Raw genomic sequence first — 27,548 nt, 5'->3', positions numbered from 1 at the left:
CGTAAAACTGACAATCCTCCCAATCCTCGACTTCGGTGATGCCATTTACAAAATAGCCTCCAACATCTACTCAAAAAACTAGATGCAGTCTATCACAGTGCCATCCGTTTTTTCACCAAAGCCCCATATACTACCCACCACTGAAACCTGTATGCTCTCGTTGGCTGGCCCTCACTACATATTTGTCGCCAGACCCACTGGCTCCAGGTCATCTATAAGTCTTTGCAAGGTAAAGCTCTGCCTTATCTCAGCTCACTGGTCACCATAACAACACCTGTAGCACGCGCTCCAGCAGGTATATTTTACTGGTCATCCCAAAGCCAACACCTCGTTTGGCCGCCTTTCCTCCCAGTTCTCTGCTGCCAATGACTGGAACGAATTGCAAAAATCACTGAAGTTGGAGACTTATATCTCCCTCACTAACTTTAAGTGTCACCTGTCAGAGCAGCTTACCGATCACTGCAGCTGTACATAGCCCATCCAATAGCCCCTCTGACTACCTACCTCATCCCCATATTGTTTGTATTTACTTTTTTTTGCTCTTTTGCACACCAGTATTGCTACTAGCACATCATCATCTGCACATCTATCACTCGTGTTAATTTGTAATTACTTCGCTATTATGGCCTATTTATTGCTTTACCTCCTTACTCCATTTGAACACATTGTATATAGATCTTTCTATTGTGTTATTGACTGTACTTTTGTTTATCCCACTGCTATGCTTTATCTTGGCCAGGTCGCAGTTGTAAATGAGAACTTGTTCTCAACTGGCCTACCTGGTTAAATAAAGGTGGAATAAAAATAAATAGAAAAACAAGAAACCTGGTATAGAGGAGACGGACCCACTGGTTGCCCTCTAGGTTACAGAGAGTTGGTAGTCCCATCCACCAAACTACCAGGTGTGAAACAGGGAAGGGACTCAGGGGGTATGCTAATTTGATATAGAGCAGACCTAACTCACTCCATTAAATTAATCAAAACAGGAACATTTTACATTTGGCTAGAAATTCAAAAGCAAATGATCTTAACAGAGGAAAAAGTCCTCCTGTATACCTATATCCCCCCACTAGAATCCCCAGACTTTAAATGAAGACAGCTTCTCCACCCTGGAGGGGAAAATCAATAATTTCCAGGCCCAGGGACATGTACTAGTCTGTGGCGACCTAAATGGCAGAACCGGACAAGAACCTGACACCATCAGCACACAGGGGGACAAACACCTGCCTGGAGGTGACATCATTCCCTACCCTATATGCCCCCAAAGGCACAGCTATGACAACATAACCAACAAAATGGATAACAAATCCTGCAGCTCTGTCACATGCTGGGTATGTACATAGTCAATGGTAGGTTTCGAGGGGACTCCTATGGTAGGTACACCTATAGCTCATCTCTTGGCAGTAGTACTGTAGACTACTTTATCACTGTCCTCAACCCAGAGTCTCTCAGAGCGTTCACAGTCAGCCCACTGACACCCTTATCAGACCACAGCAAAATCACAGTCTACTTGAACAGAGCAATACTCAATCATAAGGCATCAAAGCCAAAGGAACTGAGTAATATTAAGAAATGCAATAGATGGAAGGAATGTAGTTTGGAAACCTACCAAAAAACAATTAGGCAACAACAAATTCTATCCCTTTTAGACAACTTCCTGTACAAGACAATCCACTGTAATAGTGAAGGTGTAAACTTGGCAGTAGAAAATCTTAACAGTATATTTGACCTCTCAGCTTCCCTATCAAATCTAAAAAATCTCAAATAGAAAACCAAAGAAACTGAACAACAATGAAAAATGGTTTGATGAAGAATGCAAAAATCTAAGGAAGAAATTGAAAAACCTGTCCAACCCAAAATATAAAGACCGGAAAACCCGAATCTAGACCAGAATTAGGCCGATAACCGCTAATTGACAAAATCCAGAAAAGAGCCGTTAAATTCTACAACCACCTAAAAGGAAGTGATTCCCAAACCTCCCATAACAAAGCTATCACCTACAGAGAGATGAACCTGGAGAAGAGTCCCGCAAGCAAGCTGGTCCTGGGGCTCTGTTCACAAACACACCCCACAGAGCCCCAGGGCAGAAACACAATTAGACCCAACAAAATAATGAGAAAACAAAATGATAATTACTTGACACATTGGAAAGAATTAACAAAAAAACTGAGCGAGCTAGAATGCTATTTGGCCCTAAACAGAAAGTACACAGTGGCAGAATACTTGACCACTGTGACTGACCCAAACTTAAGGAAAGCTTTAACTATGTACAGTCTCAGTGAGCATAGTCTTGCTATTGAAAAAGATCACCGTAGGCAGACCTGGCTCTCAAGAGAAGACAGGCTATGTGCTCACTGCCCACAAAATGAGATGGAAACTCAGATGGACTTCCTAACCTCCTGCCCAATGTATGACCATATTAGAGACACATATTTACCTCGGATTACACAGATCAACAAAGAATTTGAAAACAAACCCAATTTTGATAAACTCCCATATCTACTGGGTGAAACACCACAGTGTGCCATCACAGCAGCAATATTTGTGACCTGTTGCCACGAGAAAATATCAACCAGTGAAGAACAAACACCATTGTAAATACAACCTATATTTATGTTTATTTATTTTCCCTTTTGACTTTAATCAGTTGTATATTGTTACAACACTGTATATATATATATATATAATATGACATTTGTAATGTCTTTATTATTTTGGAACTTCTTTGAGTGTAATGTTTACTGTTCATTTTTATTGTTTATTTCATTTTTGTATATTATCTACTTCACTTGCTTTGGCAATGTTAACATATGTTTCCCATGCCAATAAAGCCCCTTGAATTGAATTGAGAGAGAGAGAAGCAAAGAGAGGAGTAAGAGATTCATGTGACTCAATTAGCAGAGGAGTTGTAGCGTGTTTTCTCCATTATGCTACTTTGCTAATGCTAATCCCTTCCTCTGAGGCTGAACAATTAGCACATTGCAAAGCTCCTGTTTGATATTGAAATTTCCAACTGTGTGTGTGTGTGTGTGTGTGTGTGTGTGTGTGTGTGTGTGTGTGTGTGTGTGTGTGTGTGTGTGTGTGTGTGTGTGTGTGTGTGTGTGTGTGTGTGTGTATTCCTAATATGTGTGTAGAAACTGTGTTTCCTGTGTTTGATATAGAGATTTCCTTCATTTCCATCAGACACTTCCATTGTTTGGTAAAAACAGTTTCCTCATCCTCTAGGACATGAACACACACAGCTATGTGTGAAACAGGCTAAAACAGATGTTTAATTTAGATGAACAAGTCCTTCAATTTACCATGACATCAACACCAGACTAACAAATACCTTTTGAAGAAAATGTAATAACTAGTGTGATAAGGTACAGTAAATATGTCATAGCATTTGATCACATCATAACAGCGTGATAATGTTTGTGAACCTTATTTTGTTGTTGCTTTTTTGCAGCTTCAGCAACTAACCAGCACAACTCGTGTTCAACGTATCCAATTATTGTCCGCATTTAAACAGTGCTTCAAAACAGAGTGAGTCCATAGGAGCCAGCATGTCTGTCTGTGTCAATTCTCTGTGGTTCAGTATCTGACAGCTCTCTGAGTTCTGAGCAGCAGGGGCACACAGACAGATTGGGATTTTACTGAGGCCCCAGTGAAGATTTACACCCTTTTAAACATTTAATTGCAGCACTTTGCCTTGAAACCAGCTGGGGACACACAGAGCGGAAGGAACAGGTTGGGAAGGAGACCACTGCCCAGTTCACTATTTGACACAAATAGGCCTAATCTGTTGTTTTTCTTTTATAAAAGTTTTATAGTCTGAACTATCTGAACATAACTGCAGGACTTACTTGTGTGTGTAACTTGTGTAATAACAGTATGTGGTGTGATTACTTAACGTTCACATCCAGGGCTTAACATTCTGCTCCCTATATCTCAGACTCCTAGCACTTGAAGGGATGCAGTACCTTCACACTTGCACACGCACACACACAAGGTCTTTGGCTCTCACTAATCATACCATCCATTTCCTTTATTAATGCAAATTACAGCTTTGAAGCAACACAGAGAATAATGGAGTGTTGTACTCCAGTACAATAAAACACTTCAATTTAAACACCATTCATCTCTTTCACACTCTCCCCACTCTCATTCTATCTCTGGCTCCCCCTCCCTTTCTCTCTTCTCTGTCCATACCTCCCTTTCTCTCTTCTCTGTCCATACCTCCCTTCCTCTCTTCTCTGTCCATACCTCCCTTTCTCTCTTCTCTGTCCATACCTCACTTTCTCTCTTCTCTGTCCCTACCTCATTTTCTCTCTTCTCTGTCCATACCTCCCTTTCTCTCTTCTCTGTCCCTACCTCACTTTCTCTCTTCTCTGTCCATACCTCCCTTTCTCTCTTCTCTGTCCATACCTCCTTTCTCTCTTCTCTGTCCATACCTCCTTTCTCTCTTCTCTGTCCATACCTCCCTTTCTCTCTTCTCTGTCCATACCTCCCTTTCTCTCTTCTCTGTCCATACCTCCCTTTCTCTCTTCTCTGTCCATACCTCACTTTCTCTCTTCTCTGTCCCTACCTCCCTTTCTCTCTTCTCTGTCCATACCTCCCTTTCTCTCTTCTCTGTCCATACCTCCCTTTCTCTCTTCTCTGTCCATACCTCCTTTCTCTCTTCTCTGTCCATACCTCCCTTTCTCTCTTCTCTGTCCATACCTCCCTTTCTCTCTTCTCTGTCCATACCTCCCTTTCTCTCTTCTCTGTCCATACCTCCCTTTCTCTCTTCTCTGTCCCTACCTCCCTTTCTCTCTTCTCTGTCCATACCTCCCTTTCTCTCTTCTCTGTCCATACCTCCCTTTCTCTCTTCTCTGTCCATACCTCCCTTTCTCTCTTCTCTGTCCATACCTCCCTTTCTCTCTTCTCTGTCCATACCTCCCTTTCTCTCTTCTCTGTCCATATCTCCCTTTCTCTCTTCTCTGTCCATATCTCCCTTTCTCTCTTCTCTGTCCATATCTCCCTTTCTCTCTTCTCTGTCCATATCTCCCTTTCTCTCTTCTCTGTCCATATCTCCCTTTCTCTCTTCTCTGTCCATATCTCCCTTTCTCTCTTCTCTGTCCATACCTCCCTTTCTCTCTTCTCTCTCCATATCTCCCATTCTCTCTTCTCTGTCCCTACCTCCCTTTCTCTTCTCTGTCCATACCTCACTTTCTCTCTTCTCTCTCCCTACCTCCCTTTCTCTCTTCTCTGTCCATACCTCCCTTTCTCTCTTCTCTGTCCATACCTCCCTTTCTCTCTTCTCTGTCCATACCTCCCTTTCTCTCTTCTCTCTCCATATCTCCCGTTCTCTCTTCTCTCTCCCTACCTCCCTTTCTCTCTTCTCTGTCCATACCTCCCTTTCTCTCTTCTCTGTCCATACCTCCCTTTCTCTCTTCTCTGTCCATACCTCCCTTTCTCTCTTCTCTGTCCATACCTCCCTTTCTCTCTTATCTGTCCCTACCTCCCTTTCTCTCTTCTCTGTCCATACCTCCCTTTCTCTCTTCTCTGTCCATACCTCCCTTTCTCTCTTCTCTGTCCATACCTCCCTTTCTCTCTTCTCTGTCCATATCTCCCTTTCTCTCTTCTCTGTCCATATCTCCCTTTCTCTCTTCTCTGTCCATACCTCCCTTTCTCTCTTCTCTCTCCATATCTCCCGTTCTCTCTTCTCTGTCCCTACCTCCATTTCTCTCTTATCTGTCCCTACCTCCCTTTCTCTCTTCTCTCTCCCTACCTCCCTTTCTCTCTTCCCTGTCCATACCTCCCTTTCTCTCTTCTCTCTCCATATCTCCCGTTCTCTCTTCTCTCTCCATATCTCCCTTTCTCTCTTCTCTGTCCATACCTCCCTTTCTCTCTTCTCTGTCCCTACCTCCCTTTCTCTCTTCTCTGTCCCTACCTCCCTTTCTCTCTTCTGTCCATACCTCCCTTTCTCTCTTCTCTCTCCCTACCTCCCTTTCTCTCTTCTCTCTCCCTATCTCCCTTTCTCTCTTCTCTGTCCATACCTCCCTTTCTCTCTTCTCTGTCCATACCTCACTTTCTCTCCTCTCTCCCTACCTCCCTTTCTCTCTTCTCTGTCCATACCTCCCTTTCTCTCTTCTCTGTCCATACCTCCCTTTCTCTCTTCTCTGTCCATATCTCCTTTCTCTCTTCTCTGTCCATATCTCCTTTCTCTCTTCTCTGTCCATACCTCCCTTTCTCTCTTCTCTCTCCATATCTCCCGTTCTCTCTTCTCTGTCCCTACCTCCATTTCTCTCTTATCTGTCCCTACCTCCCTTTCTCTCTTCTCTCTCCCTACCTCCCTTTCTCTCTTCCCTGTCCATACCTCCTTTCTCTCTTCTCTCTCCATATCTCCCGTTCTCTCTTCTCTCTCCCTACCTCCTTTCTCTCTTCTCTGTCCATACCTCCCTTTCTCTCTTCTCTGTCCATATCTCCCTTTCTCTCTTCTCTGTCCATACCTCCTTTCTCTCTTCTCTGTCCATACCTCCCTTTCTCTCTTCTCTCTCCATATCTCCGTTCTCTCTTCTCTCTCCCTACCTCCCTTTCTCTCTTCTCTCTCCCTACCTCCCTTTCTCTCTTCTCTGTCCATACCTCCCTTTCTCTCTTCTCTGTCCATACCTCCCTTTCTCTCTTCTCTGTCCCTACCTCCCTTTCTCTCTTCTCTGTCCATACCTCCCTTTCTCTCTTCTCTGTCCATACCTCCCTTTCTCTCTTCTCTGTCCATATCTCCCTTTCTCTCTTCTCTGTCCATATCTCCCTTTCTCTCTTCTCTGTCCATACCTCCCTTTCTCTCTTCTCTCTCCATATCTCCCATTCTCTCTTCTCTGTCCCTACCTCCCTTTCTCTTCTCTGTCCATACCTCACTTTCTCTCTTCTCTCTCCCTACCTCCCTTTCTCTCTTCTCTGTCCATACCTCCCTTTCTCTCTTCTCTGTCCATACCTCCCTTTCTCTCTTCTCTGTCCATACCTCCCTTTCTCTCTTCTCTGTCCATATCTCCCTTTCTCTCTTCTCTGTCCATATCTCCCTTTCTCTCTTCTCTGTCCATATCTCCCTTTCTCTCTTCTCTGTCCATACCTCCCTTTCTCTCTTCTCTCTCCATATCTCCCGTTCTCTCTTCTCTCTCCCTACCTCCTTTCTCTCTTCCCTGTCCATACCTCCTTTCTCTCTTCTCTGTCCATATCTCCCTTTCTCTCTTCTCTGTCCATACCTCCCTTTCTCTCTTCTCTGTCCATACCTCACTTTCTCTCTTCTCTCTCCTACCTCCCTTTCTCTCTTCTCTGTCCATACCTCCCTTTCTCTCTTCTCTGTCCATACCTCACTTTCTCTCTTCTCTGTCCATACCTCACTTTCTCTCTTCTGTCCATACCTCACTTTCTCTCTTCTCTGTCCATACCTCCCTTTCTCTCTTCTCTGTCCATACCTCACTTTCTCTCCTCTCTCCCTACCTCCCTTTCTCTCTTCTCTGTCCATACCTCCCTTTCTCTCTTCTCTGTCCATACCTCCCTTTCTCTCTTCTCTGTCCATATCTCCCTTTCTCTCTTCTCTGTCCATACCTCCCTTTCTCTCTTCTCTCTCCATATCTCCCGTTCTCTCTTCTCTGTCCCTACCTCCATTTCTCTCTTATCTGTCCCTACCTCCTTTCTCTCTTCTCTCTCCCTACCTCCCTTTCTCTCTTCCCTGTCCATACCTCCCTTTCTCTCTTCTCTCTCCATATCTCCCGTTCTCTCTTCTCTCTCCATATCTCCCGTTCTCTCTTCCCTGTCCATACCTCCCTTTCTCTCTTCTCTGTCCATATCTCCCTTTCTCTCTTCTCTGTCCATACCTCCCCTTTCTCTCTTCTCTGTCCATACCTCACTTTCTCTCTTCTCTGTCCATACCTCCTTTCTCTCTTCTCTGTCCATACCTCCCTTTCTCTCTTCTCTGTCCATATCTCCTTTCTCTCTTCTCTGTCCATACCTCCTTTCTCTCTTCTCTGTCCATACCTCCCTTTCTCTCTTCTCTGTCCATACCTCCCTTTCTCTCTTCTCTGTCCATACCTCCCTTTCTCTCTTCTCTGTCCATACCTCACTTTCTCTCTTCTCTGTCCCTACCTCACTTTCTCTCTTCTCTGTCCCTACCTCACTTTCTCTCTTCTCTGTCCATACCTCCTTTCTCTCTTCTCTGTCCATACCTCCCTTTCTCTCTTCTCTGTCCATACCTCCCTTTCTCTCTTCTCTGTCCATACCTCCTTTCTCTCTTCTCTGTCCATACCTCCCTTTCTCTCTTCTCTGTCCATACCTCCCTTTCTCTCTTCTCTGTCCATACCTCACTTTCTCTCTTCTCTGTCCCTACCTCACTTTCTCTCTTCTCTGTCCATACCTCCCTTTCTCTCTTCTCTGTCCATACCTCCTTTCTCTCTTCTCTGTCCATACCTCCTTTCTCTCTTCTCTGTCCATACCTCCTTTCTCTCTTCTCTGTCCATACCTCCCTTTCTCTCTTCTCTGTCCATACCTCCTTTCTCTCTTCTCTGTCCATACCTCACTTTCTCTCTTCTCTGTCCCTACCTCACTTTCTCTCTTCTCTGTCCATACCTCCCTTTCTCTCTTCTCTGTCCATACCTCCCTTTCTCTCTTATCTGTCCCTACCTCCCTTTCTCTCTTCTCTGTCCATATCTCCCTTTCTCTCTTCTCTGTCCATACCTCCCTTTCTCTCTTCTCTGTCCATATCTCCCTTTCTCTCTTCTCTGTCCATATCTCCCTTTCTCTCTTCTCTGTCCATACCTCCCTTTCTCTCTTCTCTCTCCATATCTCCCGTTCTCTCTTCTCTCTCCCTACCTCCCTTTCTCTCTTCCCTGTCCATACCTCCCTTTCTCTCTTCTCTGTCCATATCTCCCTTTCTCTCTTCTCTGTCCATACCTCCCCTTTCTCTCTTCTCTCTCCCTACCTCCCTTTCTCTCTTCCCTGTCCCTACCTCCCTTTCTCTCTTCTCTGTCCATACCTCCCTTTCTCTCTTCTCTGTCCATACCTCCCTTTCTCTCTTCTCTGTCCATACCTCCTTTCTCTCTTCTCTGTCCATATCTCCTTTCTCTCTTCTCTGTCCATATCTCCCTTTCTCTCTTCTCTGTCCATACCTCCTTTCTCTCTTCTCTCTCCATATCTCCGTTCTCTCTTCTCTGTCCCTACCTCCATTTCTCTCTTATCTGTCCCTACCTCCTTTCTCTCTTCTCTCTCCCTACCTCCTTTCTCTCTTCCCTGTCCATACCTCCCTTTCTCTCTTCTCTCTCCATATCTCCCGTTCTCTCTTCTCTCTCCCTACCTCCTTTCTCTCTTCTCTGTCCATACCTCCCTTTCTCTCTTCTCTGTCCATATCTCCTTTCTCTCTTCTCTGTCCATACCTCACTTTCTCTCTTCTGTCCATACCTCACTTTCTCTCTTCTCTCTCCCTACCTCCCTTTCTCTCTTCTCTCTCCCTACCTCCCTTTCTCTCTTCTCTGTCCATACCTCCCTTTCTCTCTTCTCTGTCCATACCTCCCTTTCTCTCCTCTCTCCCTACCTCCCTTTCTCTCCTCTCTCCCTACCTCCCTTTCTCTCTTCTCTGTCCATACCTCCCTTTCTCTCTTCTCTGTCCATATCTCCCTTTCTCTCTTCTCTGTCCATATCTCCTTTCTCTCTTCTCTGTCCATACCTCCCTTTCTCTCTTCTCTCTCCATATCTCCGTTCTCTCTTCTCTGTCCCTACCTCCATTTCTCTCTTATCTGTCCCTACCTCCCTTTCTCTCTTCTTTCTCTCCTACCTCCCTTTCTCTCTTCCCTGTCCATACCTCCTTTCTCTCTTCTCTCTCCATATCTCCCGTTCTCTCTTCTCTCTCCCTACCTCCTTTCTCTCTTCTCTGTCCATACCTCCTTTCTCTCTTCTCTGTCCATATCTCCTTTCTCTCTTCTCTGTCCATACCTCCCTTTCTCTCTTCTCTGTCCATACCTCCCTTTCTCTCTTCTCTCCATATCTCCCGTTCTCTCTTCTCTCTCCCTACCTCCCTTTCTCTCTTCTCTCCCTACCTCCTTTCTCTCTTCTCTGTCCATACCTCCCTTTCTCTCTTCTCTGTCCATACCTCACTTTCTCTCTTCTCTGTCCATACCTCCTTTCTCTCTTCTCTGTCCATACCTCCTTTCTCTCTTCTCTGTCCATACCTCCTTTCTCTCTTCTCTGTCCATATCTCCCTTTCTCTCTTCTCTGTCCATATCTCCCTTTCTCTCTTCTCTGTCCATATCTCCCTTTCTCTCTTCTCTGTCCATATCTCCCATTCTCTCTTCTCTGTCCCTACCTCCCTTTCTCTTCTCTGTCCATACCTCACTTTCTCTCTTCTCTCTCCCTACCTCCCTTTCTCTCTTCTCTGTCCATACCTCCCTTTCTCTCTTCTCTGTCCATACCTCCCTTTCTCTCTTCTCTGTCCATACCTCCCTTTCTCTCTTCTCTGTCCATACCTCCCTTTCTCTCTTCTCTGTCCATACCTCCCTTTCTCTCTTCTCTGTCCATATCTCCTTTCTCTCTTCTCTGTCCATACCTCCCTTTCTCTCTTCTCTGTCCATATCTCCTTTCTCTCTTCTCTGTCCATATCTCCTTTCTCTCTTCTCTGTCCATACCTCCTTTCTCTCTTCTCTGTCCATACCTCCCTTTCTCTCTTCTCTCTCCATATCTCCCGTTCTCTCTTCTCTCTCCCTACCTCCTTTCTCTCTTCCCTGTCCATACCTCCCTTTCTCTCTCTTCTCTGTCCATATCTCCTTTCTCTCTTCTCTGTCCATACCTCCCCTTTCTCTCTTCTCTGTCCATACCTCACTTTCTCTCTTCTCTCTCTCTCCCTTTCTCTCTTCTCTGTCCATACCTCCTTTCTCTCTTCTCTGTCCATACCTCACTTTCTCTCTTCTCTGTCCATACCTCACTTTCTCTCTTTCTGTCCATACCTCACTTTCTCTCTTCTCTCCCTACCTCCTTTCTCTCTTCTCCCTACCTCACTTTCTCTCCTCTCTCCTACCTCCCTTTCTCTCTTCTCTGTCCATACCTCCCTTTCTCTCTTCTCTGTCCATATCTCCTTTCTCTCTTCTCTGTCCATATCTCCCTTTCTCTCTTCTCTGTCCATACCTCCCTTTCTCTCTTCTCTCTCCATATCTCCGTTCTCTCTTCTCTGTCCCTACCTCCATTTCTCTCTTATCTGTCCCTACCTCCTTTCTCTCTTCTCTCCCTACCTCCTTTCTCTCTTCCTGTCCATACCTCCTTTCTCTCTTCTCTCTCCATATCTCCGTTCTCTCTTCTCTCTCCCTACCTCCCTTTCTCTCTTCCCTGTCCATACCTCCCTTTCTCTCTTCTCTGTCCATATCTCCTTTCTCTCTTCTCTGTCCATACCTCCCTTTCTCTCTTCTCTGTCCATACCTCACTTTCTCTCTTCTCTCTCCTACCTCCCTTTCTCTCTTCTCTGTCCATACCTCCTTTCTCTCTTCTCTGTCCATATCTCCTTTCTCTCTTCTCTGTCCATACCTCCTTTCTCTCTTCTCTGTCCATACCTCCCTTTCTCTCTTCTCTCTCCATATCTCCGTTCTCTCTTCTCTCTCCCTACCTCCTTTCTCTCTTCCCTGTCCATACCTCCTTTCTCTCTTCTCTGTCCATATCTCCTTTCTCTCTTCTCTGTCCATACCTCCCCTTTCTCTCTTCTCTGTCCATACCTCACTTTCTCTCTTCTCTCTCCCTACCTCCCTTTCTCTCTTCTCTGTCCATACCTCCCTTTCTCTCTTCTCTGTCCATACCTCTTTCTCTCTTCTCTGTCCATACCTCACTTTCTCTCTTCTGTCCATACCTCACTTTCTCTCTTCTCTCTCCCTACCTCCTTTCTCTCTTCTCTCTCCCTACCTCCCTTTCTCTCTTCTCTGTCCATACCTCCCTTTCTCTCTTCTCTGTCCATACCTCACTTTCTCTCCTCTCTCCCCTACCTCACTTTCTCTCCTCTCTCCCTACCTCCTTTCTCTCTTCTCTGTCCATACCCCCCTTTCTCTCTTCTCTGTCCATATCTCCTTTCTCTCTTCTCTGTCCATATCTCCCTTTCTCTCTTCTCTGTCCATACCTCCTTTCTCTCTTCTCTCTCCATATCTCCCGTTCTCTCTTCTCTGTCCCTACCTCCATTTCTCTCTTATCTGTCCCTACCTCCTTTCTATCTTCTCTCTCCCTACCTCCTTTCTCTCTTCCCTGTCCATACCTCCTTTCTCTCTTCTCTCTCCATATCTCCCGTTCTCTCTTCTCTCTCCCTACCTCCCTTTCTCTCTTCCCTGTCCATACCTCCTTTCTCTCTTCTCTGTCCATATCTCCCTTTCTCTTCTCTGTTTACCTCCCTTTCTCTCTTCTCTGTCCATAGCCCTCACTTTATCTCTTCTCTCTTACCTCCTTTCTCTCTTCTCTGTCCATACCTCCCTTTCTCTCTTCTCTGTCCATACCTCACTTTCTCTCTTCTCTGTCCATACCTCACTTTCTCTCTTCTGTCCATACCTCACTTTCTCTCTTCTCTCTCCCTACCTCCTTTCTCTCTTCTCTCTCCTACCTCCTTTTCTCTCTTCTCTGTCCATACCTCCTTTCTCTCTTCTCTGTCCATACCTCCTTTCTCTCTTCTCTGTCCATACCTCCTTTCTCTCTTCTCTGTCCATACCTCCTTTCTCTCTTCTCTGTCCATACCCTCACTTTCTCTCTTCTCTGTCCTACCTCACTTTCTCTCTTCTCTGTCCATACCTCCCTTTCTCTCTTCTCTGTCCATACCTCCTTTCTCTCTTCTCTGTCCATACCTCCCTTTCTCTCTTCTCTGTCCATACCTCCCTTTCTCTCTTCTCTGTCCATACCTCCCTTTCTCTCTTCTCTGTCCATACCTCCCTTTCTCTCTTCTCTGTCCATACCTCCTTTCTCTCTTCTCTGTCCCTCCTTTCTCTCTTCTCTGTCCATACCTCCTTTCTCTCTTCTCTGTCCATACCTCCCTTTCTCTCTTCTCTGTCCATACCTCCTTTCTCTCTTCTCTGTCCATACCTCCTTTCTCTCTTCTCTGTCCATACCTCCCTTTCTCTCTTCTCTGTCCATATCTCCTTTCTCTCTTCTCTGTCCATACCTCCCTTTCTCTCTTCTCTGTCCATATCTCCTTTCTCTCTTCTCTGTCCATACCTCCCTTTCTCTCTTCTCTGTCCATATCTCCTTTCTCTCTTCTCTGTCCATATCTCCTTTCTCTCTTCTCTGTCCATACCTCCTTTCTCTCTTCTCTGTCCATATCTCCATTCTCTCTTCTCTGTCCCTACCTCCTTTCTCTCTTCTCTGTCCATACCTCCTTTCTCTCTTCTCTCTCCCTACCTCCCTTTCTCTCTTCTCTGTCCATACCTCCCTTTCTCTCTTCTCTGTCCATACCTCCCTTTCTCCTTTCTCTCCATACCTCCCTTCTCTGTCCATACCTCCTTTCTCTCTTCTCTGTCCATACCTCCTTTCTCTCTTCTCTGTCCATACCTCCCTTTCTCTCTTCTCTGTCCATACCTCCCTTTCTCTCTTCTCTGTCCATACCTCCTTTCTCTCTTCTCTGTCCATACCTCCTTTCTCTCTTCTCTGTCCATATCTCCCGTTCCTCTTCTTTCTCCTTTCTTCTTCTGTCCATACCTCCCTTTCTCTCTTCTCTGTCCATACCTCCCTTTCTCTCTTCTCTGTCCATACCTCCTTTCTCTCTTCTCTGTCCATACCTCCCTTTCTCTCTTCTCTGTCCATACCTCCTTTCTCTCTTCTCTGTCCATACCTCCCTTTCTCTCTTCTCTGTCCATATCTCCCTTTCTCTCTTCTCTGTCCATATCTCCTTTCTCTCTTCTCTGTCCATACCTCCTTTCTCTCTTCTCTCTCCATATCTCCATTCTCTCTTCTCTGTCCCTACCTCCTTTCTCTTCTCTGTCCATACCTCACTTTCTCTCTTCTCTCTCCTACCTCCCTTTCTCTCTTCTCTGTCCATACCTCCTTTCTCTCTTCTCTGTCCATACCTCCCTTTCTCTCTTCTCTGTCCATACCTCCTTTCTCTCTTCTCTGTCCATCTGTCCCCTCCTCCTTTCTCTCTTCTCTGTCCATATCTCCCTTTCTCTCTTCTCTGTCCATACCTCCTTTCTCTCTTCTCTGTCCATATCTCCTTTCTCTCTTCTCTGTCCATATCTCCCTTTCTCTCTTCTCTGTCCATACCTCCTTTCTCTCTTCTCTGTCCATACCTCCTTTCTCTCTTTCTCTCCATATCTCCCGTTCTCTCTTCTCTCTCTCCCTACCTCCTTTCTCTCTTCCTGTCCATACCTCCCTTTCTCTCTTCTCTGTCCATATCTCCTTTCTCTCTTCTCTGTCCATACCTCCTTTCTCTCTTCTCTGTCCATACCTCCTTTCTCTCTTCTCTCTCCCTACCTCCTTTCTCTCTTCTCTGTCCATACCTCCTTTCTCTCTTCTCTGTCCATACCTCCTTTCTCTCTTCTCTGTCCATACCTCCTTTCTCTCTTCTGTCCATACCTCCTTTCTCTCTTCTCTCTCCTACCTCCTTTCTCTCTTCTCTCTCCCTACCTCCCTTTCTCTCTTCTCTGTCCTACCTCCCTTTCTCTCTTCTCTGTCATACCTCCTTTCTCTCTTCTCTGTCCATACCTCACTTTCTCTCCTCTCTCCTACCTCACTTTCTCTCCTCTCTCCCTACCTCCCTTTCTCTCTTCTCTGTCCATACCTCCCTTTCTCTCTTCTCTGTCCATATCTCCTTTCTCTCTTCTCTGTCCATATCTCCCTTTCTCTCTTCTCTGTCCATACCTCCCTTTCTCTCTTCTCTCTCCATATCTCCCGTTCTCTCTTCTCTGTCCCTACCTCCATTTCTCTCTTATCTGTCCCTACCTCCTTTCTCTCTTCTCTCTCCCTACCTCCCTTTCTCTCTTCCCTGTCCATACCTCCTTTCTCTCTTCTCTCTCCATATCTCCGTTCTCTTCTCTCTCCTACCTCCTTTCTCTCTTCCCTGTCCATACCTCCCTTTCTCTCTTCTCTGTCCATATCTCCCTTTCTCTCTTCTCTGTCCATACCTCCTTTCTCTCTTCTCTGTCCATACCTCCTTTCTCTCTTCTCTCTCCCATACCTCCCTTTCTCTCTTCTCTGTCCATACCTCCTTTCTCTCTTCTCTGTCCATATCTCCTTTCTCTCTTCTCTGTTACCTCCTTTCTCTCTTCTCTGTCCATACCTCCCTTTCTCTCTTTCTCTCCATATCTCCGTTCTCTCTTCTCTCTCCCTACCTCCTTTCTCTCTTTCTCTCATGCCTCCTTTCTCTCTTCTCTGTCCATATCTCCTCTCTTCTCTGTCCATACCTCCCTTTCTCTCTTCTCTGTCCATACCTCACTTTCTCTCTTCTCTCTCCATACCTCCCTTTCTCTCTTCTCTGTCCATACCTCCTTTCTCTCTTCTCTGTCCATACCTCTTTCTCTCTTCTCTGTCCATACCTCACTTTCTCTCTTCTCTGTCCATACCTCCACTTTCTCTTCTCTCTCCTACCTCCTTTCTCTCTTCTCTGTCCCATACCTCCTTTCTCTCTTCTCTGTCCATACCTCCTTTCTCTCTTCTCTGTCCATACCTCACTTTCTCTCCTCTCTCCTACCTCACTTTCTCTCCTCTCCCTACCTCCTTTCTCTCTTCTCTGTCCATACCTCCCTTTCTCTCTTCTCTGTCCATATCTCCTTTCTCTCTTCTCTGTCCATATCTCCCTTTCTCTCTTCTCTGTCCATACCTCCTTTCTCTCTTCTCTCTCCATATCTCCGTTCTCTCTTCTCTGTCCCTACCTCCATTTCTCTCTTATCTGTCCCTACCTCCTTTCTATCTTCTCTCTCCCTACCTCCCTTTCTCTCTTCCCTGTCCATACCTCCTTTCTCTCTTCTCTCTCCATATCTCCCGTTCTCTCTTCTCTCTCCTACCTCCTTTTCTCTCTTCCCTGTCCATACCTCCCTTTCTCTCTTCTCTGTCCATATCTCCCTTTCTCTCTTCTCTGTCCATACCTCCTTTCTCTCTTCTCTGTCCATACCTCCTTTCTCTCTTCTCTCTCCTACCTCCCTTTCTCTCTTCTCTGTCCATACCTCCTTTCTCTCTTCTCTCTCCATATCTCCCGTTCTCTCTTCTCTCTCCCTACCTCCTTTCTCTCTTCCTGTCCATACCTCCTTTCTCTCTTCTCTGTCCATATCTCCTTTCTCTCTTCTCTGTCCATACCTCCCTTTCTCTCTTCTCTGTCCATACCTCCTTTCTCTCTTCTCTCTCCCTACCTCCCTTTCTCTCTTCTCTGTCCATATCTCCTTTCTCTCTTCTCTGTCCATACCTCCTTTCTCTCTTCTCTGTCCATACCTCACTTTCTCTCTTCTGTCCATACCTCACTTTCTCTCTTCTCTCCTACCTCCCTTTCTCTCTTCTCTCTCCTACCTCCTTTCTCTCTTCTCTGTCCACCTCCTTTCTCTCTTCTCTGTCCATATCTCCTTTCTCTCTTCTCTGTCCATATCTCCTTTCTCTCTTCTCTGTCCATACCTCCTTTCTCTCTTCTCTCTCCATATCTCCCGTTCTCTCTTCTCTGTCCCTACCTCCATTTCTCTCTTATCTGTCCCTACCTCCTTTCTCTCTTCTCTCTCCTACCTCCTTTCTCTCTTCCCTGTCCATACCTCCCTTTCTCTCTTCTCTGTCCATCCGCACTTTCTCTCTTCTCTCTCCCTACCTCCTTTCTCTCTTCTCTGTCCATACCTCCCTTTCTCTCTTCTCTGTCCATACCTCCCTTTCTCTCTTCTCTGTCCATATCTCCTTTCTCTCTTCTCTGTCCATATCTCCCTTTCTCTCTTCTCTGTCCATACCTCCCCTTTCTCTCTTCTCTGTCCATACCTCCTCCTTTCTCTCTTCTCTGTCCATACCGCCCTTTCTCTCTTGTCTGTCCCTACCTCCCTTTCTCTCTTCTCTCTCCATACCTCCTTTCTCTCTTCTCTGTCCATACCTCCTTTCTCTCTTCTCTGTCCTACCTCCTTTCTATCTTCTCTGTCCCTACCTCCCTTTCTCTCTTCTCTGTCCCTACCTCCTTTCTCTCTTCTCTGTCCCTACCTCCTTTCTCTCTTCTCTGTCCCTACCTCCTTTCTCTCTTCTCTGTCCCTACCTCCTTTCTCTCTTCTCTGTCCCTACCTCCTTTCTCTCTTCTCTGTCCCTACCTCCCTTTCTCTCTTCTCTGTCCATACCTCCTTTCTCTCTTCTGTCCATACCTCCTTTCTCTCTTCTGTCCATACCTCCTTTCTCTCTTCTGTCCATGCCTCCCTTTCTCTCTTCTGTCCATACCTCCTTTCTCTCTTCTGTCCATACCTCCTTTTCTCTTCTGTCCATACCTCCCTTTCTCTCTTCTGTCCATACCTCCCTTTCTCTCTTCTGTCCATACCTCCTTTCTCTCTTCTCTGTCCATACCTCCTTTCTCTCTTCTCTGTCCATACCTCCCTTTCTCTCTTCTCTGTCCATACCTCCCTTTCTCTCTTCTCTGTCCATACCTCCTTTCTCTCTTCCCTGTCCCACCTCCTTTCTCTCTTCCCTGTCCATACCTCCTTTCTCTCTTCTCTGTCCGTACCTACCTCCCTTTCTCTCTCTTCTCTGTCCGTACCTACCTCCCCTTCTCTCTTCTCTCTCCCTACCTCCTTTCTCTCTTCTCTGTCCGTACCTACCTCCTTTCTCTCTTCTCTGTCCGTACCTACCTCCCTTTCTCTCTTCTCTGTCCGTACCTACCTCCCTTTCTCTCTTCTCTGTCCATGCCTCCCTTTCTCTCTTCTCTGTCCATACCTCCTTTCTCTCTTCTCTGTCCATACCTCCTTTCTCTCTTCTCTGTCCCTACCTCCTTTCTCTATTCTCTGTCCATACCTCCCTTTCCTCTTCTCTGTCCATACCTCCTTTCTCTCTTCTCTCTCCATATCTCCGTTCTCTCTTCTCTCTCCTACCCCCTTTCTCTCTTCCCTGTCCATACCTCTCCTTTCTCTCTTCTCTGTCCATATCTCCTTTCTCTCTTCTCTGTCCATACCTCCTTTCTCTCTTCTCTGTCCATACCTCACTTTCTCTCTTCTCTCTCCCTACCTCCCTTTCTCTCTTCTCTGTCCATACCTCCCTTTCTCTCTTCTCTGTCCATACCTCACTTTCTCTCTTCTCTGTCCATACCTCACTTTTCTCTCTTCTGTCCATACCTCACTTTCTCTCTTCTCTCTCCTACCTCCCTTTCTCTTTCTCTCTCCTACCTCCCTTTCTCTCTTCTCTGTCCATACCTCCCTTTCTCTCTTCTCTGTCCATACCCTCACTTTCTCTCCTCTCTCCCTACCTCACTTTCTCTCTCTCTCCTACCTCCTTTCTCTCTTCTCTGTCCATACCCCCTTTCTCTCTTCTCTGTCCATATCTCCTTTCTCTCTTCTCTGTCCATATCTCCTTTCTCTCTTCTCTGTCCATACCTCCTTTCTCTCTTCTCTCTCCATATCTCCGTTCTCTCTTCTCTGTCCCTACCTCCATTTCTCTCTTATCTGTCCCTACCTCCCTTTCTATCTTCTCTCTCCCTACCTCCTTTCTCTCTTCCCTGTCCATACCTCCTTTCTCTCTTCTCTCTCCATATCTCCGTTCTCTCTTCTCTCTCCCTACCTCCTTTCTCTCTTCCTGTCCATACCTCCTTTCTCTCTTCTCTGTCCATATCTCCTTTCTCTCTTCTCTGTCCATACCTCCTTTCTCTCTTCTCTGTCCATACCTCACTTTATCTCTTCTCTCTCCCTACCTCCCTTTCTCTCTTCTCTGTCCATACCTCCTTTCTCTCTTCTCTCTCCATATCTCCCGTTCTCTCTTCTCTCTCCCTACCTCCTTTCTCTCTCTTCCTGTCCATACCTCCCTTTCTCTCTTCTCTGTCCATATCTCCTTTCTCTCTTCTCTGTCCATACCTCCTTTCTCTCTTCTCTGTCCATACCTCACTTTATCTCTTCTCTCTCCTACCTCCCTTTCTCTCTTCTCTGTCCATACCTCCTTTCTCTCTTCTCTGTCCATACCTCACTTTCTCTCTTCTCTGTCCATACCTCACTTTCTCTCTTCTGTCCATACCTCACTTTCTCTCTTCTCTCCCTACCTCCCTTTCTCTCTTCTCTCTCCCTACCTCCTTTCTCTCTTCTCTGTCCATACCTCCCTTTCTCTCTTCTCTGTCCATATCTCCTTTCTCTCTTCTCTGTCCATATCTCCTTTCTCTCTTCTCTGTCCATACCTCCTTTCTCTCTTCTCTCTCCATATCTCCCGTTCTCTCTTCTCTGTCCCTACCTCCATTTCTCTCTTATCTGTCCCTACCTCCTTTCTCTCTTCTCTCTCCCTACCTCCTTTCTCTCTTCCCTGTCCATACCTCCTTTCTCTCTTCTCTGTCCATACCGCACTTTCTCTCTTCTCTCCCTACCTCCTTTCTCTCTTCTCTGTCCATACCTCCTTTCTCTCTTCTCTGTCCATACCTCCTTTCTCTCTTCTCTGTCCATATCTCCTTTCTCTCTTCTCTGTCCATATCTCCTTTTCTCTTCTCTGTCCATATCTCCTTTCTCTCTTCTCTGTCCATACCTCCTTTCTCTCTTCTCTGTCCATACCGCACTTTCTCTCTTCTCTGTCCATACCGCACTTTCTCTCTTGTCTCTCCCTACCTCCTTTCTCTCTTCTCTGTCCATACCTCCCTTTCTCTCTTCTCTGTCCCTACCTCCCTTTCTCTCTTCTCTGTCCTACCTCCTTTCTATCTTCTCTGTCCCTACCTCCTTTCTCTCTTCTCTGTCCCTACCTCCTTTCTCTCTTCTCTGTCCCTACCTCCCTTTCTCTCTTCTCTGTCCCTACCTCCTTTTCTCTTCTCTGTCCCTACCTCCTTTCTCTCTTCTCTGTCCCTACCTCCCTTTCTCTCTTCTCTGTCCATACCTCCTTTCTCTCTTCTGTCCATACCTCCTTTCTCTCTTCTGTCCATACCTCCTTTCTCTCTTCTGTCCATACCTCCTTTTCTCTTCTGTCCATACCTCCTTTCTCTCTTCTGTCCATACCTCCCTTTCTCTCTTCTGTCCATACCTCCCCTTTCTCTCTTCTGTCCATACCTCCCTTTCTCTCTTCTGTCCATACCTCCCTTTCTCTCTTCTCTGTCCATACCTCCCTTTCTCTCTTCTCTGTCCATACCTCCTTTCTCTCTTCTCTGTCCATACCTCCTTTCTCTCTTCTCTGTCCATACCTCTTTCTCTCTTCCTGTCCACACCTCACTTTCTCTCTTCCTGTCCATACCTCCCTTTTCTCTCTTCTCTGTCCGTACCTACCTCCTTTCTCTCTTCTCTGTCCGTACCTACCTCCCCTTTCTCTCTTCTCTGTCCCTACCTCCCTTTCTCTCTTCTCTGTCCGTACCTACCTCCTTTCTCTCTTCTCTGTCCGTACCTACCTCCCTTTCTCTCTTCTCTGTCCGTACCTACCTCCCTTTCTCTCTTCTCTGTCCATACCTCCTTTCTCTCTTCTCTGTCCATACCTCCCTTTCTCTCTTCTCTGTCCATACCTCCCTTTCTCTCTTCTCTGTCCATACCTCCCTTTCTCTATTCTCTGTCCATACCTCCTTTCTCTCTTCTCTCTCCCTACCTCCCTTTCTCTCTTCTCTGTCCATACCTCCCTTTCTCTATTCTCTCTCCATATCTCCCGTTCTCTCTTCTCTCTCCCTACCTCCCCTTCTCTCTTCCCTGTCCATACCTCCCTTTCTCTCTTCTCTGTCCATATCTCCCTTTCTCTCTTCTCTGTCCATACCTCCCCTTTCTCTCTTCTCTCTCCCTACCTCCCTTTCTCTCTTCCCTGTCCATACCTCCCTTTCTCTCTTCTCTGTCCATATCTCCCTTTCTCTCTTCTCTGTCCATACCTCCCCTTTCTCTCTTCTCTGTCCATACCTCACTTTCTCTCTTCTCTGTCCATACCTCACTTTCTCTCTTCTCTGTCCATATCTCCGTTCTCTCTTCTCTCTCCCTACCTCCTTTCTCTCTTCCCTGTCCATACCTCCCTTTCTCTCTTCTCTGTCCATATCTCCTTTCTCTCTTCCCTGTCCATACCTCCCTTTCTCTCTTCTCTGTCCATATCTCCCTTTCTCTCTTCTCTGTCCATACCTCCCCTTTCTCTCTTCTCTGTCCATACCTCACTTTCTCTCTTCTCTGTCCATACCTCACTTTCTCTCTTCTCTGTCCATACCTCACTTTCTCTCTTCTGTCCATACCTCACTTTCTCTCTTCTCTCTCCCTACCTCCCTTTCTCTCTTCTCTCTCCCTACCTCCCTTTCTCTCTTCTCTGTCCATACCTCCCTTTCTCTCTTCTCTGTCCATACCTCACTTTCTCTCCTCTCTCCCTACCTCCCTTTCTCTCTTCTCTGTCCATACCTCCCTTTCTCTCTTCTCTGTCCATACCTCCCTTTCTCTCTTCTCTGTCCATATCTCCCTTTCTCTCTTCTCTGTCCATATCTCCTTTCTCTCTTCTCTGTCCATACCTCCCTTTCTCTCTTCTCTCTCCATATCTCCCGTTCTCTCTTCTCTGTCCCTACCTCCATTTCTCTCTTATCTGTCCCTACCTCCCTTTCTATCTTCTCTCCCTACCTCCCTTTCTCTCTTCCCTGTCCATACCTCCTTTCCTCTTTCTCTCCATATCTTCTCTCTTCTCATCTCCTACCTCCTTTCTCTCTTCCCTGTCCATACCTCTCCTTTCTCTCTTCTCTGTCCATATCTCCTTTCTCTCTTCTCTGTCCATACCTCCCCTTTCTCTCTTCTCTGTCCCTCTCTCCTACCTCCTTTCTCTCTTCTCTGTCCATACCTCCTTTCTCTCCCTTTCTTTCTCTGTCCATACCTCTTTCTTCTTCTGTCCATACCTCACTTTCTCTCTTCTCTCTCCCTACCTCCCTTTCTCTCTTCTCTGTCCATACCTCCTTTCTCTCTTCTCTGTCCATATCTCCTTTCTCTCTTCTCTCTCCATACCCCTTTCTCTCTTCTCTGTCCATACCTCCCTTTCTCTCTTCTCTGTCCATATCTCCTTTCTCTCTTCTCTGTCCATACCTCCTTTCTCTCTCTTCTCTGTCACTTTATCTCTTCTCTCTTACCTCCTTTCTCTCTTCTCTGTCCATACCTCCTTTCTCTCTTCTCTGTCCATACCTCTTTCTCTCTCTGTCCATACCTCATTTCTCTCTTCTGTCCTACCTCCTTTCTCTCTTCTCTCTCCCTACCTCCTTTCTCTCTTCTCTGTCCATACCTCCCTTTCTCTCTTCTCTGTCCATATCTCCTCTCCTTTCCATATCTCTCTCTTCTCTGTCCATATCTCCTTTCTCTCTTGTCCATACCTCCCTTCTTCTCTCTCCATATCTCCCGTTCTCTCTTCTCTGTCCCTACCTCCATTTCTCTCTTATCTGTCCCTACCTCCCTTTCTCTCTTCTCTCTCCTACCTCCCTTTCTCTCTTCCTGTCCATACCTCCTTTCTCTCTTCTCTGTCCATACCTCCTTTCTCTCTTCTCTGTCCATATCTCCCTTTCTCTCTTCTCTGTCCATATCTCCCTTTCTCTCTTCTCTGTCCATATCTCCCTTTCTCTCTTCTCTGTCCATACCTCCTTTCTCTCTTCTCTGTCCATGCTTCCTTTCTCTCTTCTCTGTCCATACCGCACTTTCTCTCTTGTCTCTCCCTACCTCCTTTCTCTCTTCTCTGTCCATACCTCCCTTTCTCTCTTCTCTGTCCCTACCTCCCTTTCTCTCTTCTCTGTCCCTACCTCCCTTTCTCTCTTCTCTGTCCCTACCTCCCTTTCTCTCTTCTCTGTCCCTACCTCCCTTTCTCTCTTCTCTGTCCCTACCTCCCTTTCTCTCTTCTCTGTCCCTACCTCCCTTTCTCTCTTCTCTGTCCCTACCTCCCTTTCTCTCTTCTCTGTCCCTACCTCCCTTTCTCTCTTCTCTGTCCATACCTCCCTTTCTCTCTTCTGTCCATACCTCCCTTTCTCTCTTCTGTCCATACCTCCCTTTCTCTCTTCTGTCCATACCTCCCTTTCTCTCTTCTGTCCATACCTCCCTTTCTCTCTTCTGTCCATACCTCCCTTTCTCTCTTCTGTCCATACCTCCCTTTCTCTCTTCTGTCCATACCTCCCTTTCTCTCTTCTCTGTCCATACCTCCCTTTCTCTCTTCTCTGTCCCTACCTCCCTTTCTCTCTTCTCTGTCCCTACCTCCCTTTCTCTCTTCTCTGTCCCTACCTCCCTTTCTCTCTTCTCTGTCCATACCTCCCTTTCTCTCTTCCCTGTCCACACCTCACTTTCTCTCTTCCCTGTCCATACCTCCCTTTCTCTCTTCTCTGTCCGTACCTACCTCCCTTTCTCTCTTCTCTGTCCGTACCTACCTCCCCTTCTCTCTTCTCTGTCCCTACCTCCTTTCTCTCTTCTCTGTCCGTACCTACCTCCTTTCTCTCTTCTCTGTCCGTACCTACCTCCCTTTCTCTCTTCTCTGTCATTTACCTACCTCCTTTCTCTCTTCTCTGTCCCTACCTCCCTTTCTCTCTTCTCTGTCCATACCTCCCTTTCTCTCTTCTCTGTCCATACCTCCCTTTCTCTCTTCTCTGTCCCTACCTCCCTTTCTCTCTTCTCTGTCCATACCTCCCTTTCTCTCTTCTCTGTCCCTACCTCCCTTTCTCTCTTCTCTGTCCGTACCTACCTCCCTTTCTCTCTTCCCTGTCCATACCTCCCTTTCTCTCTTCTCTGTCCGTACCTACCTCCCTTTCTCTCTTCTCTGTCCATACCTCCCTTTCTCTCTTCTCTGTCCATACCTCACTTTCTCTCTTCCCTGTCCATACCTCACTTTCTCTCTTCCCTGTCCATACCTCCCTTTCTCTCTTCTCTGTCCATACCTCACTTTCTCTCTTCCCTGTCCATACCTCCCTTTCTCTCTTCTCTGTCCGTACCTACCTCCCTTTCTCTCTTCTCTGTCCGTACCTACCTCCCTTTCTCTCTTCTCTGTCCCTACCTCCCTTTCTCTCGAGCTTGCTCACTCTCTTGTATCTTGCTACCCCTCTCCCTCTCTCTCTCTTTCTCCACCCTGCTCTCGCTCTCCCACATTCTCCTACTCTTCACCCAATGAGAGTGACTTTCAGTCTAACTATTGAATGTAAATGTCATGTGGTGGGTTAGTAGAAAGTAACACTAATATTCCTGATGAGTTTGATAATGCCAGAAGCTCTTAATTAGAGGAGGCTTAGGGCTTGGCTATACTGGCTGTATAGGCCTTTATCCTATCAGCTTCTCTCTCTCTCTCTTGCATACACACACATATACAAACACACACACTCACACATGCGTGCAAGCACACACACATATACACCAAGTTGACAGTTTATTAGGTACCCCGTTCACGAAAATGGTTCACTCCTACAGACAGTGAGTCACGTGGCTTGTTAAATAAAGCAGGCAGACAGGCATCAAGGTATTTAGTTACTGTTTAATTGAACACTAGAATGGACTAAATGAGTGACCTAAGGGACTTTGAGCGTGGTATGCTCGTCGGTGCCAGGCGTGCCAGTTCCAGTATCTCAGAAGCGGCCGGCCTCCTGGGCTTTTCACGTACGACAGTGTCCAGGGTTCACTGAGAATGGTGCTACAAACAAAAGACATTCTGCCAGCGGCAGTCCTGTGGGTAAAAACAGCTCCTTGATGAGAGGTCAAAGGAGAATGGCAAGAATCGTGCAAACAAACAGGCGAGCCACAAACAGGCTAATAACGGTGCAGTACAACAGTGGTGTGCAGAATGGCATTTCGGAACACACAACTCGATAGTCCTTGTTACGGATGGGCTATTGCAGCAGGCCACCACACCGGGTTCCACTCCTATCAACTAAAAACAAGAAGAAGCGTCTCCAGTGGGAACAAAACCACCAACACTGGACAATTGAGGAGTGGAAAAACATTGCCTGGTCTGACAAATCCGGGTTCATGTTGCGTCATGCTGATGGCAGAGTCAGGATTTGGCGTAAGTAGCAGCAGTCCATGGTCCCAATCTGCCTGGTGTCAACAGTACAGGCTGGTGGTGGTGTAATGGTGTGGGAAATGATTTCAACTGAGCAACGTTACCATGCCCCGAAAAATGTAGCCTGTTCTGGAGGTAAAAGGGGGTCCGACCCGGTGAAAATAACAAATATTTCCTTTTGCCATTGAAATGCTCAGTCTGGCGGTATGGGCATGTTGATACAAGTGCAAATATATTTACATGCACAGCCCTGATTGGCAGAATTTTTTAAAGTGAATCATAATTATTTTATGAATATCGCTAGCAGCAACAGAATACCATTGTGAATACCATTTTTATGTTGCTGTGTCCAGTATGAAGGAAGTTAGAGGTAGTTTCACCAGCCATTGCAAACGAGCATTAGCACAATGCCTGGAAGTGTACAGGAACAGTTAGCAGGCTAGGAAGTAGATAAAAGGCTTCATTGAAGAAATATCAAACTATCCCTTTAATATGGAGGAAAGTACAGTCATTGGAGCTAATTACACAATATTTTGCGAATGAAAAAACAGTTTGTGTCAACTTAAACGACCAAAACCAGATAAAAAGATGCCGGTAAAGATATTGAACTATACATTTGTTTATAATATAATATTTGAGAACTAACAATTGAATAAAAGCCAGACAGTCCAGGAGAATCTAAAATACCAAATACTGGGCATTCAGGGCACACCCCCATTGTCATTGCATAGAATTGCAGGAAATATAAGCTTTAAAACTGCAAAATTGTCTCTCAGTTTCATGCCAAACAGTTTACAATTGATGGAAATTAACTTTAAAACTGCAACATTTTCACTCAGATCAATGGAAAAATGTGTAGAATTGCAGAAAATTTGCTTTACAACAGCATTTTATATACCCCGCCCAGATACCTTTGGAGCTAATAGACTGTTAGAGTTTACACTTCCTGTGGGGAGTTCAAAATAATGAAACCGTCTACCAAATCTATTCATTTTAAAATGTTGATTAACCTACTTGCCATTATCATTCACCTGATAAGACAAGACAAGATTTAATTACATTTTTGCTAACATATCAGGTCGCCTGTTTGCCTGGGCCAGGCCCGGTGCCATGGGCAAGAAAAGATTGAGAACCCTGGTTTATATATATGAAAGAAAGGTACCATTTTCAGGACCCTGTCTTTCAAAGATAATTTGTAAAAATCCAAATAACGCCACAGATGTTCATTGTAAAGGGTTTAAACACTGTTTCCCATGCTTGTTCAATGAACCATAAACAATTCATGTGGAACAGTCGTTAAGACACTAACAGCTTACAGACGCTAGGCAATTAATGTCACAGTTATGAAAACTTAGAACACTAACTAAAGAGGCCTTTCTACTGACTCTGAAAAACACGTTCACGCTCACATTCACGCTCATCTGCGTGAACGTGCCTTAGGCATACTGCAAGGAGGCATGAGGACTGCAGATGTGACCAGGACAATAAATGGCAATGTCCGTACTGTGAGATGCATAAGACAGCGCTACAGGGAGACAGGACGGAAAGCTGATCGTCCTCGCAGTGGCAGACCACATGTAACAACACCTGCACAGGATCAGTACATCCGAACAACACAATTGTGGGACAGGTACAGGATGGCAACAACAACTGCCCGAGTTAGTGCAGTCGCGAAAACCATCAAGATCTATGATGAAACTGTCTCTCATGAGGAAAAGAAGACCCAGAGTTACCTCTGCTGCAGAGGATAAGTACAGTTGAAGTCGGAAGTTTACATACACCTTAGCCAAATACATTAAAACTCAGTTTTTCCACATTTCCTGACATTACATCCTAGTAACAAATCCCTGTCTTAGGTCAGTTAGGATCACCCCTTTATTTTAAGAATGTGAAATGTCAGAATAATAGTAGGGATAACTATTTATTTCAGATTTTATATATTTTATCACATTACCAGTGGGTCAGAAGTTTACATACACTCAATCAGTATTTGGTAGCATTGCCTTTAAATTGTTTTGGGTCGCCTTCCACAAGCTTCCCACAATAAGTTTGGTTAATTTTGGAACATTCCTCTTGACGGTGCTGGTATAACTGAGTCAGGTTTGTAGGCTCCTTGATCACACACGCTTTTTCAGTTCTGCCCAAAAAATTTCTATAGGATTGAGGTCAGGGCTTTGTGATGAGCACGCCACTCCCACAACATGATGCTGCCACCCCCGTGCTTCACGGTTAGGATGATGTTCTTCGGCTTGCAAGCATCCCCCTTTTTCCTCCAAACATAACAATGGTCATTATGGCCAAACAGTTCTATTTTTGTTTCATCAGACCAGAGGACATTTCTCCAAAAAGTACAATCTTTGTCCCCATGTGCAGTTGCAAACCGTAGTCTGGCTTTTTAATGGCAGTTTTGGACCAGTGGCTTTTTCCTTGCTGAGCGGCCTTTCAGGTTATGTCGATATAGGACTTGTCTTACTGTGGATATAGATACTTTTGTACCTGTTTCCTCCAGCATCTTCACAAGG

General features: G+C 45.8%; 1 protein-coding gene across 12 annotated transcripts; it reads right to left on the bottom strand.

Moving 5' to 3' along the window:
* Nucleotides 1–264: 264 nt before the first annotated feature.
* LOC127908241 (golgin subfamily A member 6-like protein 6) lies at nucleotides 265–27,548 on the bottom strand. Of its 12 annotated transcripts, XM_052465896.1 has the most exons (11): nucleotides 23,556–27,540; nucleotides 23,295–23,410; nucleotides 21,244–21,376; nucleotides 18,124–18,204; nucleotides 12,474–12,552; nucleotides 11,712–11,792; nucleotides 10,344–10,424; nucleotides 7,788–7,869; nucleotides 5,270–5,782; nucleotides 4,813–5,109; nucleotides 265–4,329 (listed from the first exon to the last, which is right to left on the bottom strand). In XM_052465896.1, exons 9-11 carry the CDS (start codon nucleotides 5,705–5,707, stop codon nucleotides 4,147–4,149), a joined length of 918 nt encoding a protein of 305 aa, XP_052321856.1. In that variant the 5' UTR covers nucleotides 5,708–5,782; nucleotides 7,788–7,869; nucleotides 10,344–10,424; nucleotides 11,712–11,792; nucleotides 12,474–12,552; nucleotides 18,124–18,204; nucleotides 21,244–21,376; nucleotides 23,295–23,410; nucleotides 23,556–27,540; the 3' UTR covers nucleotides 265–4,146. The 12 variants fall into 12 exon arrangements, 1 of the variants encoding a protein (XP_052321856.1); XR_008066449.1 differs by lacking the exons at nucleotides 265–4,329; nucleotides 7,788–7,869; nucleotides 10,344–10,424; ... (3 more) ...; nucleotides 21,244–21,376; nucleotides 23,295–23,410 and adding exons at nucleotides 6,718–6,958; nucleotides 7,440–7,518; nucleotides 8,698–8,778; nucleotides 14,821–14,901; nucleotides 18,568–18,594 and having other exon boundaries at nucleotides 4,969–5,377; nucleotides 5,567–5,647; nucleotides 23,722–27,548; XR_008066444.1 differs by lacking the exons at nucleotides 265–4,329; nucleotides 7,788–7,869; nucleotides 10,344–10,424; ... (3 more) ...; nucleotides 23,295–23,410; nucleotides 23,556–27,540 and adding exons at nucleotides 6,718–7,066; nucleotides 8,698–8,913; nucleotides 19,068–19,139 and having other exon boundaries at nucleotides 4,969–5,377; nucleotides 5,567–5,647; nucleotides 11,684–11,792.

The sequence above is a fragment of the Oncorhynchus keta genome, chromosome 17 (assembly GCF_023373465.1).
Source record: "Oncorhynchus keta strain PuntledgeMale-10-30-2019 chromosome 17, Oket_V2, whole genome shotgun sequence".
NCBI classification, from domain to species: Eukaryota; Metazoa; Chordata; class Actinopteri; order Salmoniformes; family Salmonidae; genus Oncorhynchus; species Oncorhynchus keta.
The sequence above is the reverse complement of the archived record's forward strand: the minus strand, read 5'-3'. Positions and strand labels throughout refer to the sequence as shown.